The 18,570-nt window shown below is 41.7% G+C and overlaps 1 protein-coding gene across 8 annotated transcripts in view; it reads left to right on the top strand.

Moving 5' to 3' along the window:
* The first annotated feature begins 12,506 nt into the window (after positions 1 to 12,506).
* Positions 12,507 to 18,570, top strand: part of Zfp37 (zinc finger protein 37) — a 55,602-nt gene continuing 49,538 nt past the window's right edge. The window contains exons 1-4 of one of the 8 annotated variants that reach the window (XM_039109135.2): positions 12,507 to 12,604; positions 14,001 to 14,485; positions 17,352 to 17,433; positions 18,115 to 18,243. In XM_039109135.2, coding sequence (XP_038965063.1) covers positions 14,366 to 14,485; positions 17,352 to 17,433; positions 18,115 to 18,243 — 331 coding nt within the window. In that variant the 5' untranslated portion in view covers positions 12,507 to 12,604; positions 14,001 to 14,365. Of the gene's footprint in view, positions 12,605 to 14,000; positions 14,486 to 14,878; positions 14,997 to 17,348; positions 17,434 to 18,114; positions 18,244 to 18,570 lie in introns of those variants that run through there. The other 7 variants (XM_063287064.1, NM_058209.2, XM_039109140.2 and 4 more) reach the window with 7 other exon arrangements.

The raw sequence follows: 18,570 nt of genomic DNA, 5'->3' as shown, positions 1-18,570 counted from the left end.
CTGAGTTCAAGAGAGTGTGTGGTAGTTGGACACACTGGGCCATCACAGAATTAGGATGTGTATGTCTGGCATGGTAGCAACCTGCCTTGGGAGCCAGATTGAGTAGAGAGATTGTTGGCAGGCTCAGAGAATAGTCATCAGCAGTGTGATATGGGATGGAACTTAGTGGGTGAGACGCTTTGTTGACTGAGATGAAAATATCCAACAGATGCCATGTGGCCCTATGGTGACAGCTCTATGCGGGATAAAAGAAAACTCCTCTTTAATTTTACTGCAACACAGTCCAACTTTAAGAGTGCACACGTTATTAATATTTTCAAGGATCAGTTGCTAAGCGAAGGCGATTATTCCGAGTTGAGAATACAGATCCTGTTTGATGATGCCACTTTAGAACAATGTCATTAAATAGCTTTACGTGCTTGGGACAAATTTGAACGACAGAGAAGTTGGTCTGAATCATTTGCCAAGACACCCTAGGTCTGAAATAGATTTCCTTTTAACTCGTTTTTTACAAAGAGTAACTCCAGTTTTAGACAGAGCAATAACGGACCCTGATGCAAGAGTGAGATTAACTGTGTCTTTAGCTTTGAGAGTGCTCACGCTGCATTCAACAAGGCTATTGCACCTTTGAAGGCCAGGTCTGCACCATTATGATGATAAGTCTACTGCTGCTTCGGGTCCTGTGCTTTCACTAGTGCTATGATTCGACAGGCAATTGCTATAGGTACGAGAGCTCCAAATACCTTTTTTTTTTTCAATTGGGTATTTCTTATTTACATTTCAAATGTTATTCCCTTTCCCAGTTTCCTGTCCATAAGCCCCCAACCCCTCCTGTCCCCTCCCCATCCTCCCCCGTTACCACCTCCCCGCTCCCCCGCACAATCCCCTACACTGGTGGTCCAACCTTAGCAGGACCAAGGGCTTCTCCTTTCATTGGTGCCCAGCAAGGCTATCCTTTGCTACATATGTAGTTAGAGCCACGGGTCAGTCCATGTATAGTCTTTGGGTAGTGGTTTAGTCCCTAGGCACTCTGGTTGGTTGGCATTGTTGTTCATATGGGGTTGCAAGCCCCTTCAGCTCTTTCAGTCCTTTCTCTAATTCCTCCAGCAGGGGTCCATTCTCAGTTCAGTGGTTTGCTGCTAGCTTTCACTTCTGTATTTTACATGTTCTGGCTGGGTCTCTCAGGAGAAATCTATATCCAGTTCCTGTCAGCATGCCCTTCTTAGCTTGCTTCATCAATCTTATTTAGTTTTTGTGGCTGTATATCTGGCCCACATGTGGGGCAGGCTCTGAATGGCCGATACTTCAGTGTCTGCTCTAAACTTTGCCCCCCTATCCCCTCCTATGGATATTTTTGTTCCCCTTTTTAAGAAGGAGTGAAGCATCTGCATTTTGGTCATCCTTCTTCTTGAATTTCATGTGGTCTGTGGATTGCATCTAGGGTAATTTGAGCTTTTGGGCTATCCACTTATCAGTGAGTGAGTGTTTTTCTGTGATTGGATTACCTCAATCAGGATATTTTCTAGTTCATTCCATTTGCCTATGAATTTCATGAAGTCATTGTTGTTGATAGCTCCATTGTGTAGATGTACCACATTTTCTGTATCTATTCCTCTTTTGAAGGGCATCTGGGTTCTTTCCAGCTTCTGGCTATTATAAATAAGGCTGCTACGAACATAGTGGAGCACGTGTCTTTGTTGTATGTTGGAGCATCTTTTGGGTATATGCCCAAGAGAGGTATAGCTGGATCCTCAGGCAGTTCAATGTCCAATTTTCTGAGGAGCCTCCAGACTGATTTCCAGAATGGTTGTACCAGTCTGCAATCCCACCAACAATGGAGGAGTGTTCCTCTTTCTCCACATCCTCGCCAGCATCTGCTGTCACCTGAGTTTTTGATCTTAGCCATTCTCACTGGTGTGAGGTGGAATCTCAGGGTTGTTTTGATTTGCATTTCCCTGATGACTAAGGATATTGAAGTTTTCTTTAGGTACTTCTCAGCCATTTGATATTCCTTCACTGTGAATTCTTTGATTAGCTCTATACCCCATTTTTAATAGGGTTATTTGGTTCTCTGGAGTTTAACTTCTTGAGTTCTTTGTGTATTTTGGATATTAGCCCTCTATCCGATGTAGGATTGGTAAAGATCTTTTCCCAATCTGTTGGTTGTCATTTTGTCCCAATGACAGTGTCCTTTGCCTTACAGAAACTTTGCAGTTTTATGAGGCCCCATTTGTTGATTCTTGATCTTAGAGCATAAGCCATTGGTGTTTTGTTCAGGAAATTTTCCCCAGTGCCCATGTGTTCGACACTCTTTCCCCATTTTCTCTTCTATTAGTTTGAGTGTATCTGGTTTGATGTGGAGGTCCTTGATCCACTTGGACTTAAGTTTTGTACAGAGTGATAAGAATGAATTGATTTGCTTCTTCTACATGCTGATCTACAGGCAATTAGCACCATTTGTTGAAAATGCTATCTTTTTTCCATTGGATGGTTTTAGCTCCTTTGTCAATGATCAAGTAAACACAGGTGTGTGGGTTCATTTCTGGGTCTTCAATTCTATTCCACTGATCTATCTGCCTGTCTCTGTACCAATACCATACAGTTTTTATCACTATTGCTCTGTAATACTGCTTGAAGTCAGGGATGGTGTTTCCCCCAGCAGTTCTTTTATTGTTGAGATTAGTTTTAGCTATCCTGGGCTTTTTGTTATTCCAAATGAATTTGCAAATTGTTCTTTCTAACTCTATGAAGAATTGAATTAGAATTTTGATGCAGATTGCCTTGAATCTCTAGGTTGCTTTTGGTGAAATGGCCATTTTTACTATATTAATCCTGTCAATCTATGAGCATGGGAAATCTTTCCATCTTCTGAGATCTTCTTCAATTTCTTTCTTCAGGGACTTGAAGTTCTTATCATATAGATCTTTCACTTGCTTGGTTAAAGTCACACTGAGGTATTTTATATTATTTGAGACTATTATGAAGGATGTAGTTAACTTAATTTCTTTCTCAGCCTGTTAATTCTTTGAGTAGAGGAAGGTTACTGATTTGTTTGTGTTAATTTTATACCCAGTCACTTTGCTGAAGTTGTTTATCAGGCTTAGTAGTTCTCTGGTGGAACTTTTGGGGTCACTTAAATATACTATCATATCATCTGCAAATAGTGATATTTTGACTTCTTCCTTTCCAATTTGTATCGCTTTGACCTCCTTTTGTTGTCTGATTGCTCTGGCTAGAACTTCAAGAACTATATTGAATAAGTAGGGAGAGAGTGGGCAGCCTTTTCTAGTCCCTGATTTTAGTGGGATTGCTTCAAGTTTCTCTCCATTTAGTTTAATGTTAGCTACTGTTTTGCTGTATATGGCTTTTACTATGTTTAGGTATGGGCCTTGAATTCCTGTTCTTTCCATGACTTTTATCATGAAGGGGTGTTGAATTTTGTCAAATGCTTTCTCAGCATCTAATACATACATTTTTATGCTTAAGTTTCTGTGAAATGATCATGTGGTTTTTATCTTTGAGTTTGTTTATATAGTGGATTATGTTGATGGATTTCCATATATTGTACCATCCCTGTATGCCTGTGATGAAGCCTACGTGATCATGATGGATGATTGTTTTGATGTGTTCTTGGATTCGGTTTGCACGATTTTTACTGAGTATTTTTGCAACGATATTCATAAGGGAAATTGGTCTGAAGTTCTCTTTCTTGGTTGGTCTTTGTGTGGTTTTGGTATAGGAGTAATTGTGGCTTAATAGAAGGAATTCGGTAGTGCCCCTTCTGTTTCTATTTTGTGCAGTAGTTTGGACAGTACTGGTGTGAGGTCTTCTATGAAGGTCTGATAGAATTCTGCACTAAACCCATCTGGTCCTGGGCTCTTTTTGGTTGGGAGACTTTTAATGACTGCTTCTATTTCTTTAGGAGTTATGGGGTTGTTTAGATGGTTTATCTGTTCCAGATTTAACTTTGGCACCTGGTATTTGTCTAGAAAATTGTCCATTTCCTCCAGATTTTCCAGTTTTGCTGAATATAGGCTTTTGTGGTAGGATCTGATGATTTTTTTAATTTCCTCAGATTCTGTTGTTATGTCTCCCTTTTCACTTCTGATTTTGTTAATTTGGACACACTCTCTGTGCCCTCTGGTTAATCTGGCTAAGGGTTTACCTATCTTGTTGATTTTCCCAAAGACACAGCTCTTGCTTTTATTGATTCTTTGTATAGTCTTTTTTGTTTCTGCTTGGTTGATTTCAGTCCTGAGTTTGATTATTCCCTGCCCTCCACTCCTCTTGGGTGTATTTGCTTCTTTTTGTTCTAGAGCTTTTAGGTGTGCTGTCAAGTGTTGATGTATGCTCTCTCCTGCTTCTTTCTGCAGGCACTCAGCGCTATGAGTTTTCCTCTTAGCACAGCTCTCAGTGGGTCCCATGAGTTTGGGTATGTTGTACTTTCATTTTCATTAAATTCTAAGTCTTTAATTTCTTTATTTCTTCCTTGACCAAGTTATCATTGAGTAGAGTGTTGTTCTGTTAGTTTGAGTGTATCTGGTTTGATGTGGAAGTCCTTGATCCACTTGGACTTAAGCTTTGTACAGGGTAATAAGAATGGATGGATTTGAATTCTTCTACATGCTGACCTCCAGTTGAACCAGCACCGTTTGTTGAAAATGCTTTCCTTTTTCCATCGAATGGTTTTGGCTCCTTTGTCAAAGATCAAGTAAACATAGGTGTGTGGGTTCATTTCTAGTTCTTCAGTTCTATTCCACTGATCTATCTGCCTGTATATGTGGGTGTTCTTTCCTTGTTGCTGCTATTGAAGACCAGCTTTAGTCCATGGTGATCTGAGAGGATGCATGGGATTATTTCTATCTTCCTGTATCTGTTGAGGCCTGTTCTGTGACCTGTTTTATGGTCAGTTTTGGAGAAGGTTCCACGAGGTGCTGAGAAGAACGTATATCCTTTTGTTTTAGTATGGAATGTTCTATAAATAGCCATTAAGTCCATTTGGTTGATAACTTCTGTTAGTTTCTCTATGTCTTTGTTTAATTTCTGTTTCCATGATCTGGCCATTGATGAGAGTGGGGTGTTGAAATCTACTATTATTGTGTGAGATATAATGTGTGATTTAGTAAGGTTTCTTTTATGAATATAGGTGCCCTTGCATTTGGAGCATAGATATTTAGGATTGAGAGTTCATCTTGTTGGATTTTTCCTTTGATGAATATGATCTTGATGAATATTATCTTTTTTGATGACTTTTGGTTGAATGTTGATTTTATTTGATATTAGAATAGCTACTCCAGCTTGCTTCTTTGGACCATTTGATTGGAAAATGGTTTTCCAGTCTTTTAGTCTGAGGTAGTGTCTGTCTTTGTCACTGAGGTATATTTCCTGTATGCAGCAAAATGCTGGGTCCTCCTTACATATCCAGTCTGTTAATCTATGTATTTTTATTGGGGAATTGAGTCCATTGATGTTGAATGATATTAAGGAATAGTGATTGTTGCTTTCTGTTATTTTTGTATTTAGAGGTGGGATTATGTTTGTGTGTTTGTCTTCTTTTTGTTTGTTTGTTTGTTTTTTTTTGCAAGGAGATTTCTTTCTTGTTTTTTCTATGGTGTAGTTTCCCTCCTTGTATTGGGCTTTTCCATCTATTATCCTTTGTCGGGCTGGATTTGTAGAAAGATATTGTGTAAATTTGGTTTTGTCATTTAATACCTTGTTTTCTCCCTCAATGTTAATTGAGAGTTTTGCTGGATATAGTAGCTTGGGCTAGCATTTGTGTTCTCTTAGGGTCTGTATGACATTTGTCCAGGATCTTCTGGCTTTCATAGTCTCTGGTGAGAAGTCTGGTAGAGAATTCTGATAGGTCTGCCTTTATATGTTACTTTACCTTTTTCCCTTACTGCTTTTAATATTCTTTCCTTGTTTTGTGCATTTGGTGTTTTGACTATTATGTGACTGGAGGAATTTCATTTCTGGTCCAATCTATTTGGAGTTCTGTAAGCTTCTTGTATGTTTATGGGCATCTTTTTCTTTAGGTTAGGGAAATTTTCTTCTATAATTTTGTTGAAGATACTTCTGGCCCTTTAAGTTGGGAGTCTTCACTCTCTTCTATACCTATTATCCTTAGGTTTGATCTTCTCATTGTGTCCTGGATTTCCTCTATGTTTTGAGCTAGGAGCTTTTTCTGTTTTATTTTATCTTTGATGGCTGTGTCGATGTTTTCTATGGTATTTTCTGCCCCTGACATTCTCTCTTCTAGCTCTTGTTTTCTGTTGGTGATGCTCACATCTATGACTCCTGATCTCTTCCCTAGGTTTTTCTATCTCCAGGGTTGCCTCCCCTGTGCTTTCTTTATTGTTTCTATTTCCATTTTTAAGTCCTGGATGGTTTTTTTTCAATTCCTTCTCCTGTTTGATTGTGTTTTCCTGTAATTCTTTAAGAGATTTTTGTGTTTCCTCATTAAGCGCTTCTACTTGTTTACGTGTGTTGTCCTGTATTTGCTTAAGGGAGTTATTTATGACCTTCTTAAAGTCCTCCATCATCATGATAAAATGTGATTTTAAATCTAAATCTTCCTGTTCCGGTGTGTTTGGATATCCAGTGTTTGCTTTGGTGTGAGAACTGGGCTCTGATGTTGCCAAGTAATCTTCGTTTCTGTTGCTTGGGTTCCTGCGCTTGCCTCTTGCCATCAGGTTGTCTCTGTTGTTAGCTTGTCTTGCTGTTTCTGTTGGCAGTTTGACCCTCCTGTGGGCCTGTGTGTCAGCACTCCTATAGACCTGTTTTCCTGTTTTCTTTCAGCCAGTTCTGGGAACAGAGTGTTCTGCTCTCTGGTGTGTATTCACTCCTGGCTGGCTTTCAACACCCCGCAAGGGCAGGGACTGGAAGGGTCCTGCTCCTGACTGCTCCTAGGTCCCTGTGTGCAGCGGTGAACAGATAGTACTAGGCATTTTCCTCATGGGTCGGGAATGTTGGCAGAGAGTAGTCTCTTCTGATTTCTCAAGAGTGTCCACATTTCTGAGGGTCCAGCTCTCCCTCCCCACTCCCCATGGGTTTGGGTGCAGGGAGCTGTTTGACAGGTTCAGTTCAGTTCTGGGCACAGACCTGGACCACAGGTTCCAGCAGCTGATTGCTCCTACATTCTTGTGTCCAGAGGCTCTATGCAGTTTTCTCTTGGGCCAGGAGTGTGGGCAAAGGTGGGCAGAAGTGGCAGTCTGTCCTGTGGTCTCAAGATTGTCCGCACTTCTGGGTGTTCAGCTCTGTCTCCCACAGGATTTGGGAGCAGGGAGCTCTGCTCTCAGGTGTGTAGGCACTCTTTTCAGCTCTCAGTGAGGGCAGGACCCTGCCCCTGAGTTCCTGGGTGGTTTTTGTTGTAGAAGACCATGCAATTTTCTAAAGAAGTGTAGGTAAACAGTTCCTAGGATCAATTTTTTCACTAAATGATAATTCATGGAGAAATCTTCCTGGGATTTGTAAAAGATATAGAAAGTGCAGCCACAGGGCTTATGCCTGACCTTTATCTAGAAATACAAGAGGAAATTCCTTGTGATTAGGAGACTGTCTAAGTGACCTTGCTTGGGTCCCATGGGCCAGAGGTCCCTGTCAGTCCAGGAAAGACTGTTCTAGAAAGCAGTTAGAAAACTTAATGCCTGGTATGACAGGCAGCACTGCTCTAAGCTTAACTACCCCAATGGAGTAACAAGAGATTTTAAAAGTACCAGGAATCAAGTTGTCTTAGTTAGGGTTTTACTGCTGTGAGCAGACACTATGACCAAGGCAAGTCTTATAAAGGACATTTAATTAGCACAGGCTGACAGGTTCAGAGGTTCAGTCCATTATCTTGAAGATGGGAGGATGGAGCATCTGGCCAGGCCTGGTGCAGGCAGAACTGAGAATTCTAATCTTCATCTGAAGGCTGCTAGTAGAATACTGACTTCCAGGCAGCTAGGATGAGGGTCTTAAAGTCCACACCCACAGTGACACAACTACTCCAACAGGGCCACACTTACTAATAGAGCCACTCCCCGGGCTGAGCATATATAAACCATCATACAAGTATTTTTGGCAAACTGCTATGAATGATCAGAGACCAAAATTGAAATTACAGTTAGAAGCAATTGAGATTGAAGTCCTAGTGGATACTGGAGCATATGTAAATCCACAAAATTCTTACAATCCAACTTGGATACTTCATAAAGTATCAGCCCTACTCTTATAGATTGAGACATTACCTCAGGTAAAACAAAGTTTAAAATGGATTCAATTTATAGGACCAGAAGGTCAGAAAGAAAGATTAAGGCTATATGTGACAGACATAGCCATGAATTTATGGGGAAGAGATCTATTATAACAGCAGAAAACACAAATTAACATTTCTTCAACTTCAGAAACAATTCATAAAATAGATGCTCTGATGATGATATTGAAAAATGTTAGCAAAAACAGTTACAGACTATGCAGATTGTTCATTGACATACAGGACACAGCCGATGCTGGCTCTCCAAATTTATATGGAGTCACTATTGATACAGTGCCAACTGCCTTACCATTAAATTGGTTAACTAACAAAGCCTGATTGGGAAGAGGAATGGCCCTTAAATAAAGAAAAGTTATGGGCCCTACAACAGCTGGTCCAAGAACAGCTGGAGGCCCAACATTTAAAAGATTTCACCAGTCCTTGGAACCCTTTTATATTTATCATTAAGAAAACATCTGGAAAATGGAGGATTCTAACTGATCTAAGAGCTACCAATATGGTAATTCAGCCTGTGGGTTCCTTACGACCTGCCATCCCTTTAATTCTCTGTTACCTAAGGCATGGCCTATTATAGTACTTGATTTAAAAGACTACTTCTTCTCAAAACCCATGCAGGAGAAGGAATAAGGAAAATATGCTTTCACTATGCCCACATTTAGCCATAGACAGCCCACACAAAGGTATAAGTGGAAGGCTTTCCCACAGCAATGATTAAACAGCCCCACCTTGTGTGGGTATTCTGTACAACTGCCATTAGGAATAATTGATGAAGTTTCCTCAATCTATAATTTATCATTCTATGAATGATATCCTGCTGGCTGATTCTGATACAGATACCTTAGGAAAAATATTTGTAGAAATAAAAAGAATTTTACTTGTTGGGTATTACAAACTGTTTCTGAAAAATACAAAGAGGAGATTCTCTCAATTATCTAGGATATAAGATACAGCTACAGAAAATTAAACCACAGAAAGTCCACATCGGAAGAGATCAGTTACAAACTTTTAATGACTTCTACTAATTGCTGGAAGATACTAACTGGCTACTGCCCACAACTGTATTAACTAAGAAATAATTTATCTCAAATCAAATTTTGATTGAGACTTAAATATTCCAAGAGAATTGTCTGCTGAAGCTGAGAGAGAATTGGCTCTGCTAGAGAAGAGATTACAGGATGCACAAACAAATCGTTTGGATCCCAAGCTCAATAGTACTTATTTTGTCTTCTGCTCATTCTCCCATGGGAATTCCTAAACAAAGAGAATACCTAGGAATGGATACTTTCCCCCCATAAACAGAGTTAAAAAAATTAAAAACATATATTTAAAAGTTTTCTGATTTGATTATGATGGCAGGAATAAGACTCTGTCAATTAGCAGGAACAAACCCAACAGAGATTATAATGCCTTATATGAATGCTGAAATGGGCTCATTATGGGTAATCAGTGAGGACTGGCAAAGAGCTTGAAATAACTTGAGTGAGAATTTAACAACAAATATCCCTAAAGCAAGCAACTTCAGTTTATAAAAAGAACTAGTTGGATTCTTCCTCATATAGAAAGAGAAACACTAATTTCTAAAGCTCCTTCCTCTTATACAGATAACAATAAATTAGTAATGGCATCTCATAAGTCACAATATATAAATAAAGTAATTCAAAGGCCCTATGGGCCAGCTCAAAATCATAACTATATGCTACTCTCATGGTTCTTGCTGTGGGTTGCCCTGGTGCTGTTTGTAGTTTAATATTAATTCTGCTTCCTCAAGAGGGCTTGCCCCCAATGAGGGATAGATCAAGTACTCAGGTGATCTCGTTAAACCTTCTCCCCATTCTGACTGGTCAAATAAAGGCTAGAGTTGATGATTGGGCAGAGGGAAAGAAAAGGTAGGACAGGAGGTCTCAGGGAGAGAGGGGGAAGGAGGAGGAAGTGGTGGAAGGAAGATGGAGCAGAACCGCATGGCCTGGAGAAGCCACAAGTAGCAAGGGTCTCACAGCGAGGGAATAGAGTAGTGTAGCGATAAACTATACGAATGCCCAATCAAGGCACATAGCTTACAAATATAACCAAGTGGTGTGTTTTTTATACAGGCTGCAATAGTTCTAGTAGATTTTCCAGAATCTCATAAGATAGTTACTGACTCTTACTATGCAGAAAGAATTGATTTACATATAGAAGCTGCTGGACTTATTCCTGATGATTCAGAATTAACTTTGCTATTTATACAACTACAACAAATAATTTGAAATGGAGATCATCCATCATATATAACCCATATTCAGTCTCATATGGGTTTTCCAGAGCCATTGGTACTAGAAATAAAGTGCAAACAATTATTAGTAGGAAGTGTATTAAAAGCTTCAAATTTTCATAAAAGATATTATATAAATAATAGAAGATTAAAAAACACTTTTCAACCTGGCAACAAGCCAAAGAAATTATTAAAAAATTGTCCTATTTGTTCCTTGTATAATCAAGCTCTATTACCTGCTGGAAGTAAACCTAAAGGGACCCAAAGAAATGAAACTTGGTAGACAGATGTGTTTCATTTTGCAGAGTTTGGGAAATTAACAGATGCACAGAATGTAACTGATACCTATTCAGGACTCCAATGGGCTTCTGCCTTGAGTTCTGAAAAGGCTGATTCTATATTTATAAAAATGATGGCTATCATGGGAATACCTTTACAAATTAAAACTGATACCACTTCATCATATGTATCCATTAAAATGAAGCAATCTGTTGTTACGTATTATAACATAAAATACCTCCCAGGTATGCCTTCATTCCTGTGGGTAAAGTAATTGTGGAAAGATCTAATTGTACTTTAAAGGAGATCCTTAGAAAACCAAAAAGGGGGGGGGGTATGAGATCTTCCAGTGACAGATTATATAATTCTTTACCATTACATTTTAAAAATGTCAATGAGACAGGTTAACTCATCATTTCCTCAGCTGTTGAAAACTGCTGAATTTTGTAAAGGATTGCTGATTCAAATCGTCCAATATCAAGAATAGTTAAGGCTGTGCTAACCTCATAATGAAGTCAGGAAATTTGCTGCATTAGGGAAGATGTCGTGCCTTTATTTTCAAAAGGCTGTGGATCCTTCCAAGTTAATAAGTATTCGATTTGACCATGGGAGACCTGTATACAGGTACAGGTCTCAGAACTTTTGATTCCTAACCCTCTGACTATCAGAGGGATAAGTTAAGGAGACACGGATGTTTCTGCTGTAGCAATCTTTTGTGGCTTCTTGGTCCTTGTGACTTACTATTACATGGCCCTTTCAGATGGCATGGAAGGGAGTATAACACTCCATTACAGTTTAGTTTTGCAGCTTAGCCTGACTTACACATGCCTTTCATCTGGCCAGGCATAGAGCAAAGAATCTTAATTAGCCGATTTGCACACACCACACATTTCATACATGAGTTAATTCAAAAATGCCCCTACGATGTTACTTTTACTAGTTTGTGTGTTTTCAGATGAAAGAATGAGAAATGCAGCCAAGTCAGAAGTTTAGAAATGCTAAAATGCTCTCTCACCCCTAAGAAACCCTAAATACCTCAAATTCCAGACCCTGCTCTCTGCCAGTAAGTAGGTAAAAGGTCACATTTCTTGAGCCTGCTCTCTGTATGGAACTAGGTGAAAGGGCATAAGATAGGTCCTTAAGTCCTGATTCCTGCCTAGTAAGATAACAGGAAATGAGTTGACTAACGGCTTATCTAGCTTCTGTAAACTGCTTGTACCATAGAAGGAATGCCCCGGGAGCCTGAGAAAATGCAGACCTCCGAGACTATAGGAAACTGATTGGTCCACAGAGCGCGGGCTCAGATAATTAAATTGATTGGTCTAGAAACTATGGAGTGGTACAAATTGATTGGCTCGCACCATGTGGGCTCTTGATGCTATAAAATGATTGATTTGCGATGCGCGGGCTTTGTTGTAAACTCTATAAAAGCTGTCCTGAATCTGCACTCGGGGTCCGCAGTCCTCTACCCCCACGTGGTGTATGACTGTGGACCCAGCGCGCTTGGAATAAAAGTCCTCTTGCTGACTGCATCGAATTTGGTTTCAGTGGTCTTTGGGGACGAGCAGATCTTTGGTGGTGGTCCTTCGGGTCCAACACAGACAGACACCAATGTAAAAGTACGAATTTTGTACACCAGCCCTTGCTCTGAATGACGCCACGGAGACCTTTGTATTCATAAAAGCTTCAGATACTATAACTGGACAGATTCTGAACTATTCTAACCTGACAACGCTGGCCTGGCCTACTTCCCAGCCACAGGGCCCATTACCTGACATCTTAGTCTCTCCTGGTACCTCCTTCTTTATTTGGTCCCAAAGGTGAGATGGTGACTCTCCTGGTCCCCATCTGAGCCCCCCCCAACCTCTCTCTCTCTCTCTCTGTGTATGTGTGTGTGTGTGTGTGTGTGTCTGTCTGTCTGTCTGTCTCTGTCCTCTCTGTTCTCTCTCTCTGTTCTCTCTCTCTCTCTCTCTCTCTCTCTCTCTCTCTCTCTCTCTCTCTCCTGAAGTCCCACCTTTAGCTCTCCTGCCTTGCTATCAGGCTGATCAGCTCTTTATTTAATCAATGTTCTACAATGTTTTAATGTTTACAATTGTTTAACAATATTTTACAAAATACTGAGTTCTACGAAAGTCCAGACTGGAACTGTGTCTCTGGACACAGAAATCAGCACCTGAATGCACAAAAGTAGCCTTCAACAAATCAATGAAGTCAAAGCAGCTGGCCCCAGGTGGTCCATCCTCTCAGACTACCTCAGCAAGGAAAACATTCAGCTCTCCCAGGATCTAGTCAGCATCCCAATTATCTTAGGGTCCCCAAAGATGCCATTGCCACCAGACACCAGGAAACACTCTGAAGAACACAATGCCTTCATTCCCAATGTGGGGTAGGTGGATATTGGTCTTGGTGGATTTAGGATGCTGCCTACAGGCTGTTATTGGTAGTGGTCAGGGAAGAAACAAAGAAAAGCTTAGATTTGGGGATCTCTTTTTATCTTCTCTCTCCTCTCTTACCCTTTCTCTCCTATCTAGTGTGTGTGTGTGTGTGTGGGGGGGGGAGCGGTGTAGGGAGGAAAAGGGAAAAGAAAGTGTTAGAGGTTGGTATGTATACAAAAGCTATCAAGCACACCAGCCTTTGTTGTGGAAACCTTGCTTCCCAAGTCAAGGTAACCTGTTAAGAAAAGACCTATTATGGTTGGGCTGTAGAGAGAGAAAGTCAAGATTAGAGGATCCAGTGAGGGGGGTCTCAGGAGAGATCATGGGGAGAAGGAGAGAGGAGATGGAAAGAGGAGGCCGCCACCAAGAGGCCAGATGTATCTTGAGCATGTGGCCAGGAGATGTGGGCCCTGAGGACAGACTGTTGGAACAGAAATAACCCATGTAAGACTCAAACAGCAAGTAAGGAGGGACGTATTGCTGGGATGTGAGCTAGAGTAGCTCAGCACTTGCCCTGTCTGGGCTTACAGCTTGTAAACAAAATACCAGGGTTTTGTGTCCTTTATACGGACTAATTAGAGTATAGAATTCATTTACAGATGGCCCCTTACAAGAAGGGTGGATTATTTCAAAAGAAAAGAAATGAAAAACAATAACCATGTGAATCTAATATTATGACAGTAATCCAAAGAAGTTATCCTATGTATCAGGGATAGATGCCTTCCCTCTGTAAATCAACGTTACTCGTCAAGACCGGTTTTTCTTGTTTCTTTCACTGTAGGATTCCTCATTCTGCCTCCCGGGTTTCCCTGGCAACTGCAATTGGAAAACGCTTCGGAAAAGCAATTCTAAGTTCCGTAACAGAACTCCCGAAGTGAGACCTCCCTGAGCCTCCGGAATTTCGATTCTCCGGTGCGTGTCCCGCCTAGCAGCTCCGCTCAGCACTTCCAGCCTAGAACACATTGCAGCTCCAGGAGCTAGGACTAAAGCAGTCGCCAGCCCTGCCTGCACAGAGACCCCAGGGGTGCCCCGGCCTTCGCTGTACGGAGGGATCCATGCCAAGATGGCCGCGCCCACAAGCAATCTCCACAGGGCTCCGCCATCGAAGCCCGGGGACCCTCTGAAGCGGTGCCCGGGGTGGCCGCCATGTCGGCCTCTGACTCCAACAAGGACCTGACAAAGCCAGAGGCGGTGGGCCGGAGGAGTACGGACAAAGCCAGGCGTCCGAAGGAGATGGCTACACCCGAGCCTGCAGAGAGCGATGCGGTGAGGGTGGACAGGTTTTGGGGGCGGTTTGGCTGTCGGTGATTAGAGGGTGATTGGAGTCTGAGTAGACAAGATTTGAGAATCTGTGGCGTCAGTGCTCAATAGTCGTTTGGGAGGCCGGTGTTCTAAGGAATCAAGGTATTAGGGTATTATGGGCATATGGAATATTAAATGTCCGTGATATTGGGGGCATATGGAGTTGGGGATTGCCGTAATTTTAGGAAATCAGTATTTTGTCGGATCTGGCTGGAAAAGTGATGCTTGGGGGAAGGGAGGCGTCCGTAACAGTCACAGTGACTGAGTCTGGGTCTGGAAAGCTAGCAAGATCAGAAATGAGGGCTTTGTGATGTATTACAGACGGGAAGCCTTACAAGGATCAGAATTTGAACTGTTTGAGAGCTGGCGTTTTAGGTAACTGGGATTACAGGCTGCACGGTTTAGAGGGGCAGTGTTGAGATTTAGAGAATCGGCTCATTCGGGATATTTGAGGATTCGAAGTTGAGGCCTTGGGGTCAGTGATCGTGGTATTCCTGGAAGTCTAATAGGCAGTGTCTTTAAGAATCCGTGTTTTGTGTGCTACGACTGGCAGTGAGTGGGGAGCCTGGAGACTAATGGGCGGATGATAGTTGGTGGAATACGAGGATATTGAAGTGCCTATAGGGATGGCAGATTGTCATCTAGGGAGAAAAGGTATCAGTAGGCCTAAGTGTCCCGTTAGTGATGGGGTTCTTGGTAGGAATTATTAATAATTATTAAAGGTCTTTTATGATTCTGTGACTATGATTCTGAGGCCAAGGGTTTGTGAACTTGCAGGGCGAAATGATAGAAGATTCTGTAAGGTCACTGGAGTAGGAATTGGAAACTTCTATGTAGAGGAGGTTGGGAATGTTAGTGACTGAGGAATATTTGGGTCTTAGTAGTTGGAAAACAGAGTATAGGATGAACACCTATTTTATGCCAGAGAATATTTTAAGTAGCAACATACTTAAAAAACGATTTAATTTTATTGTATGTACATTGGGGTGAGCGTGTCAGATCCCCTGGAACTGGGATTTAAACAGTTGTGAGCTGTCATGTGGGTGCTGGGAATTGAACTCAGATCCTCTAGAAGAGCAGCCAGTGTGCTAACAACTAAGCCATCTCTTCACCCCCGCCCCCCACCACCCATCCTCCAGTCTGTCTTTTACATTTGAGAACCAGAGAAGAGACAGTGAAAACATAAATATACATGTAAATAAGATAATTCCAGGCAAGGGTAACCGATATGAAGAAAGCAAAAGAGGATAATGTGGTAGAGTGTAAAGATTGAGAGTGTTTGTTTCTCGATTTAATCTTTAAAGAAATGGCAGTTGATTTGAACACAGTGACAGGCTGTGGTTAATGCAGAGATCCAAAAGTATTCAAGGAAGAATGTTGATTGCTAAGGCCTTCAGATAGAAATTAACTTCTTGTTGTGGTAAAAGAGAAAAAAGTAATGTGACTGGATCACACACAGGGAAAGTGGAAAAGTATGAAACCAGTGGCAGAAGGTTCTAGATCATGTAAGAGCATATTGGCCATGTTGGATGTGGGTTTCAATGAAGAAGCCACTGGGTTTAAGCAAGGAAGTGATTTGATCTGATCGATACATCAAAAAGATCATCACTAGCTACTCTATGGAAGATGCACTACAGGTCAAAAGTAGGTGTGAGAGGTCAGAAGTTTATTGCAATGGTCAAAGGCAAGAGATTGTGGTGACAATTTGGAGTTGAACGGGAAAAATGAAATCACTTTCAGAGTGCATCTGGATGTGAGCATGGTGAATTAATATAGGTTATGAGATTGAGATTAGACTTTGGGCTTCAGGGAATGGAGTCTAGGTATGTGCAAGTAGATGTTTCCAATATAACCCAGCCCCCAGTAAAAACCTCTTTGGACCTTTGCTCAGATTTTCCAACCCATTTCACATGTGTTGCCAAAACTTGTTTCTGGAGGGATGAGTGTGTTCTGTGTGACTGTACTGGGAAGGGATTCCCGGACGCCTGGTTTGCTTCCACCCTGACTTCATCCCTTCCTGATTAGCTGATTTGCTCTGAGTTACTAGCTGTTTGCTGTGATTACAGTCACAATGTGGACCCTTGTCACTCTCCTATTGAATCACTGAACCACTGAAGGTTAATGTATTAAAAGCTAGTGAGTCTGTGAACAGGCTTAAGATAGTGAAAGTGGTTAAGAAATGGCGGAAGCAATCGTTTCCGTCCATCATTAGATCTTAAGGTACCTAAAAGACACGGAGAAAACTTAAATGCAGCCTGTACTTGAGATCACCGTAAGATGCAGGATCCCTGGGGGATCAGTAGATTTTATTTAAAGTGAACGGAGAGGCTAGAACTGGGGTTTGCTGACAGAGTAGGCTTTCTGTAATGGACATTGGTGAGGAGTTCTGTTGGTGTCAGGGTTTGGGGATTAGTCCTATTAGAGATTTATGGGCTTCTGGGAATTAGAGATCAATGTGTCTTGTGGGATTCGGTGATTGAGGCGCCCATGGGCACGTGCCCGGGAGCATCTGCTGGTGTTTGGTGTTGGGAGTTGATGTTAAAATTATTCGCATGGTTAAGGAGAATTGTACTGACCTGGAGATTGGAAAGGCTATGGCAGTCAGTGTTGGGGTTGTTCAGAGTCAGTCCCAAAGTCTGTGCTGGTCTGTGAGGGTGAGGGGTTGCCTTTACATGTTGAGAGCATGTTTAAATGTATATTGTGGGCAGTAGTGGGTACCTGAGAACAAATTCTGCTGCTCAAATCACTGGGGAATGTGGAGAGTTTAGAAGTGCCAGACTGAATAAGAATGATAGGAATCAGTAATGTGTCTGTGGCTTTTCCTCAGAAGGAATGGGAGCAGCTGGAACCTGGGCAGAGAAACGTGTACAAGGATACAAAGCTAGAGACCTGCAGCAATCCAGCCTCGATGGGTAAGGACAGTTCCCCACCACCCAGAACATGTTCCCTGCTGTCCCTTCCTCCTCAAGTCCTTCATGTTTCCCCTTGATGTTTTCTTGTTTTGTTTTGTTTTATTTTGGTGGTGGTGGTGGTGGTGGTTGGTCAGGGAGTTTTGATCCCTTTTTAGTACTGTTAGGGTTTTGAATCTCGGCCCATGCCTGGACAGAAAATACTAAGACACCATGGTTTCACATGGTGAGGTTTAATGAGAGAAGAGTAGAAGGGAGGAAAGGTGGCCCAGTCATGGGCACATGGGGGCGGTGGGGCAAGAACAGAGAAGAACAAAGAGCAAGAGAGGAAAGAGAGGGTAAGAGGGGATAAGACGTGGGGGGGGGGCAAGCAGCTCCTTTTATAGTGTCAGGTATTATATATGGCTGTTGCTAGGCAACTGTGGGGCAGAGCATACCTGGCTGCTGCCAAGTAGCTGTGGGGTGGAGCTTAGACAGAATAGCAACAAGTGCTAGGAATGATGCTTGTGCCAGTGCCTCCAAAAGGGAAGGTGTGCTTAATTGAGGTTCATGGGCATCCTTATTTTGAAACATCAGAAGCCATATATGTTCATTAGCCTTGAAAGACCCTGAAGTAAAAAAGTTGGGGCTTGATTTCTGAAATGGTTGGTCCAACCCTCAGTGTCAACCATTTCTTATGAGCAGGAAATCAAGATCCCAAACAAGGCCTAGTCTCTAAGTTGGATGGAGAAGAAGAGCGGTGGTCTTCAGTGAGGGCAAATAAGAACAGCTCAAGTAGTCTGCACAGACTCAAGAAAACAGGAACCAGTGCAAGTAAGTCTTTAGTTTCTTGGTGGTAAGCTTGGAATTCCTCAAAGAGTAATTTGAAAACTCTCATTAGGGCTGGGGATACAGCTCAGAATAGAGAGTGATTTCTCACAAGGACCTAGATTTAATCCCCAATATGGAAAAAATAATTTTTTCTTAAAAGTCCTGGGTTTTTGTCTTTTAACCAGGAACTAGTAGAAAAAACACCAGAATCTCTCAGGAGAAAAGGAATTCACAGTACAGATGTTTTCTTACCTTGGAGATTCTAATTATCACCTTCTCCTGTAAACCTGTCCACATGAGCAGCTCACAACAAGCTTTTATTTCATGGAG

The sequence above is a fragment of the Rattus norvegicus genome, chromosome 5 (assembly GCF_036323735.1).
Source record: "Rattus norvegicus strain BN/NHsdMcwi chromosome 5, GRCr8, whole genome shotgun sequence".
NCBI lineage: Eukaryota > Metazoa > Chordata > Mammalia > Rodentia > Muridae > Rattus > Rattus norvegicus.
The sequence above is the reverse complement of the archived record's forward strand: the minus strand, read 5'-3'. Positions and strand labels throughout refer to the sequence as shown.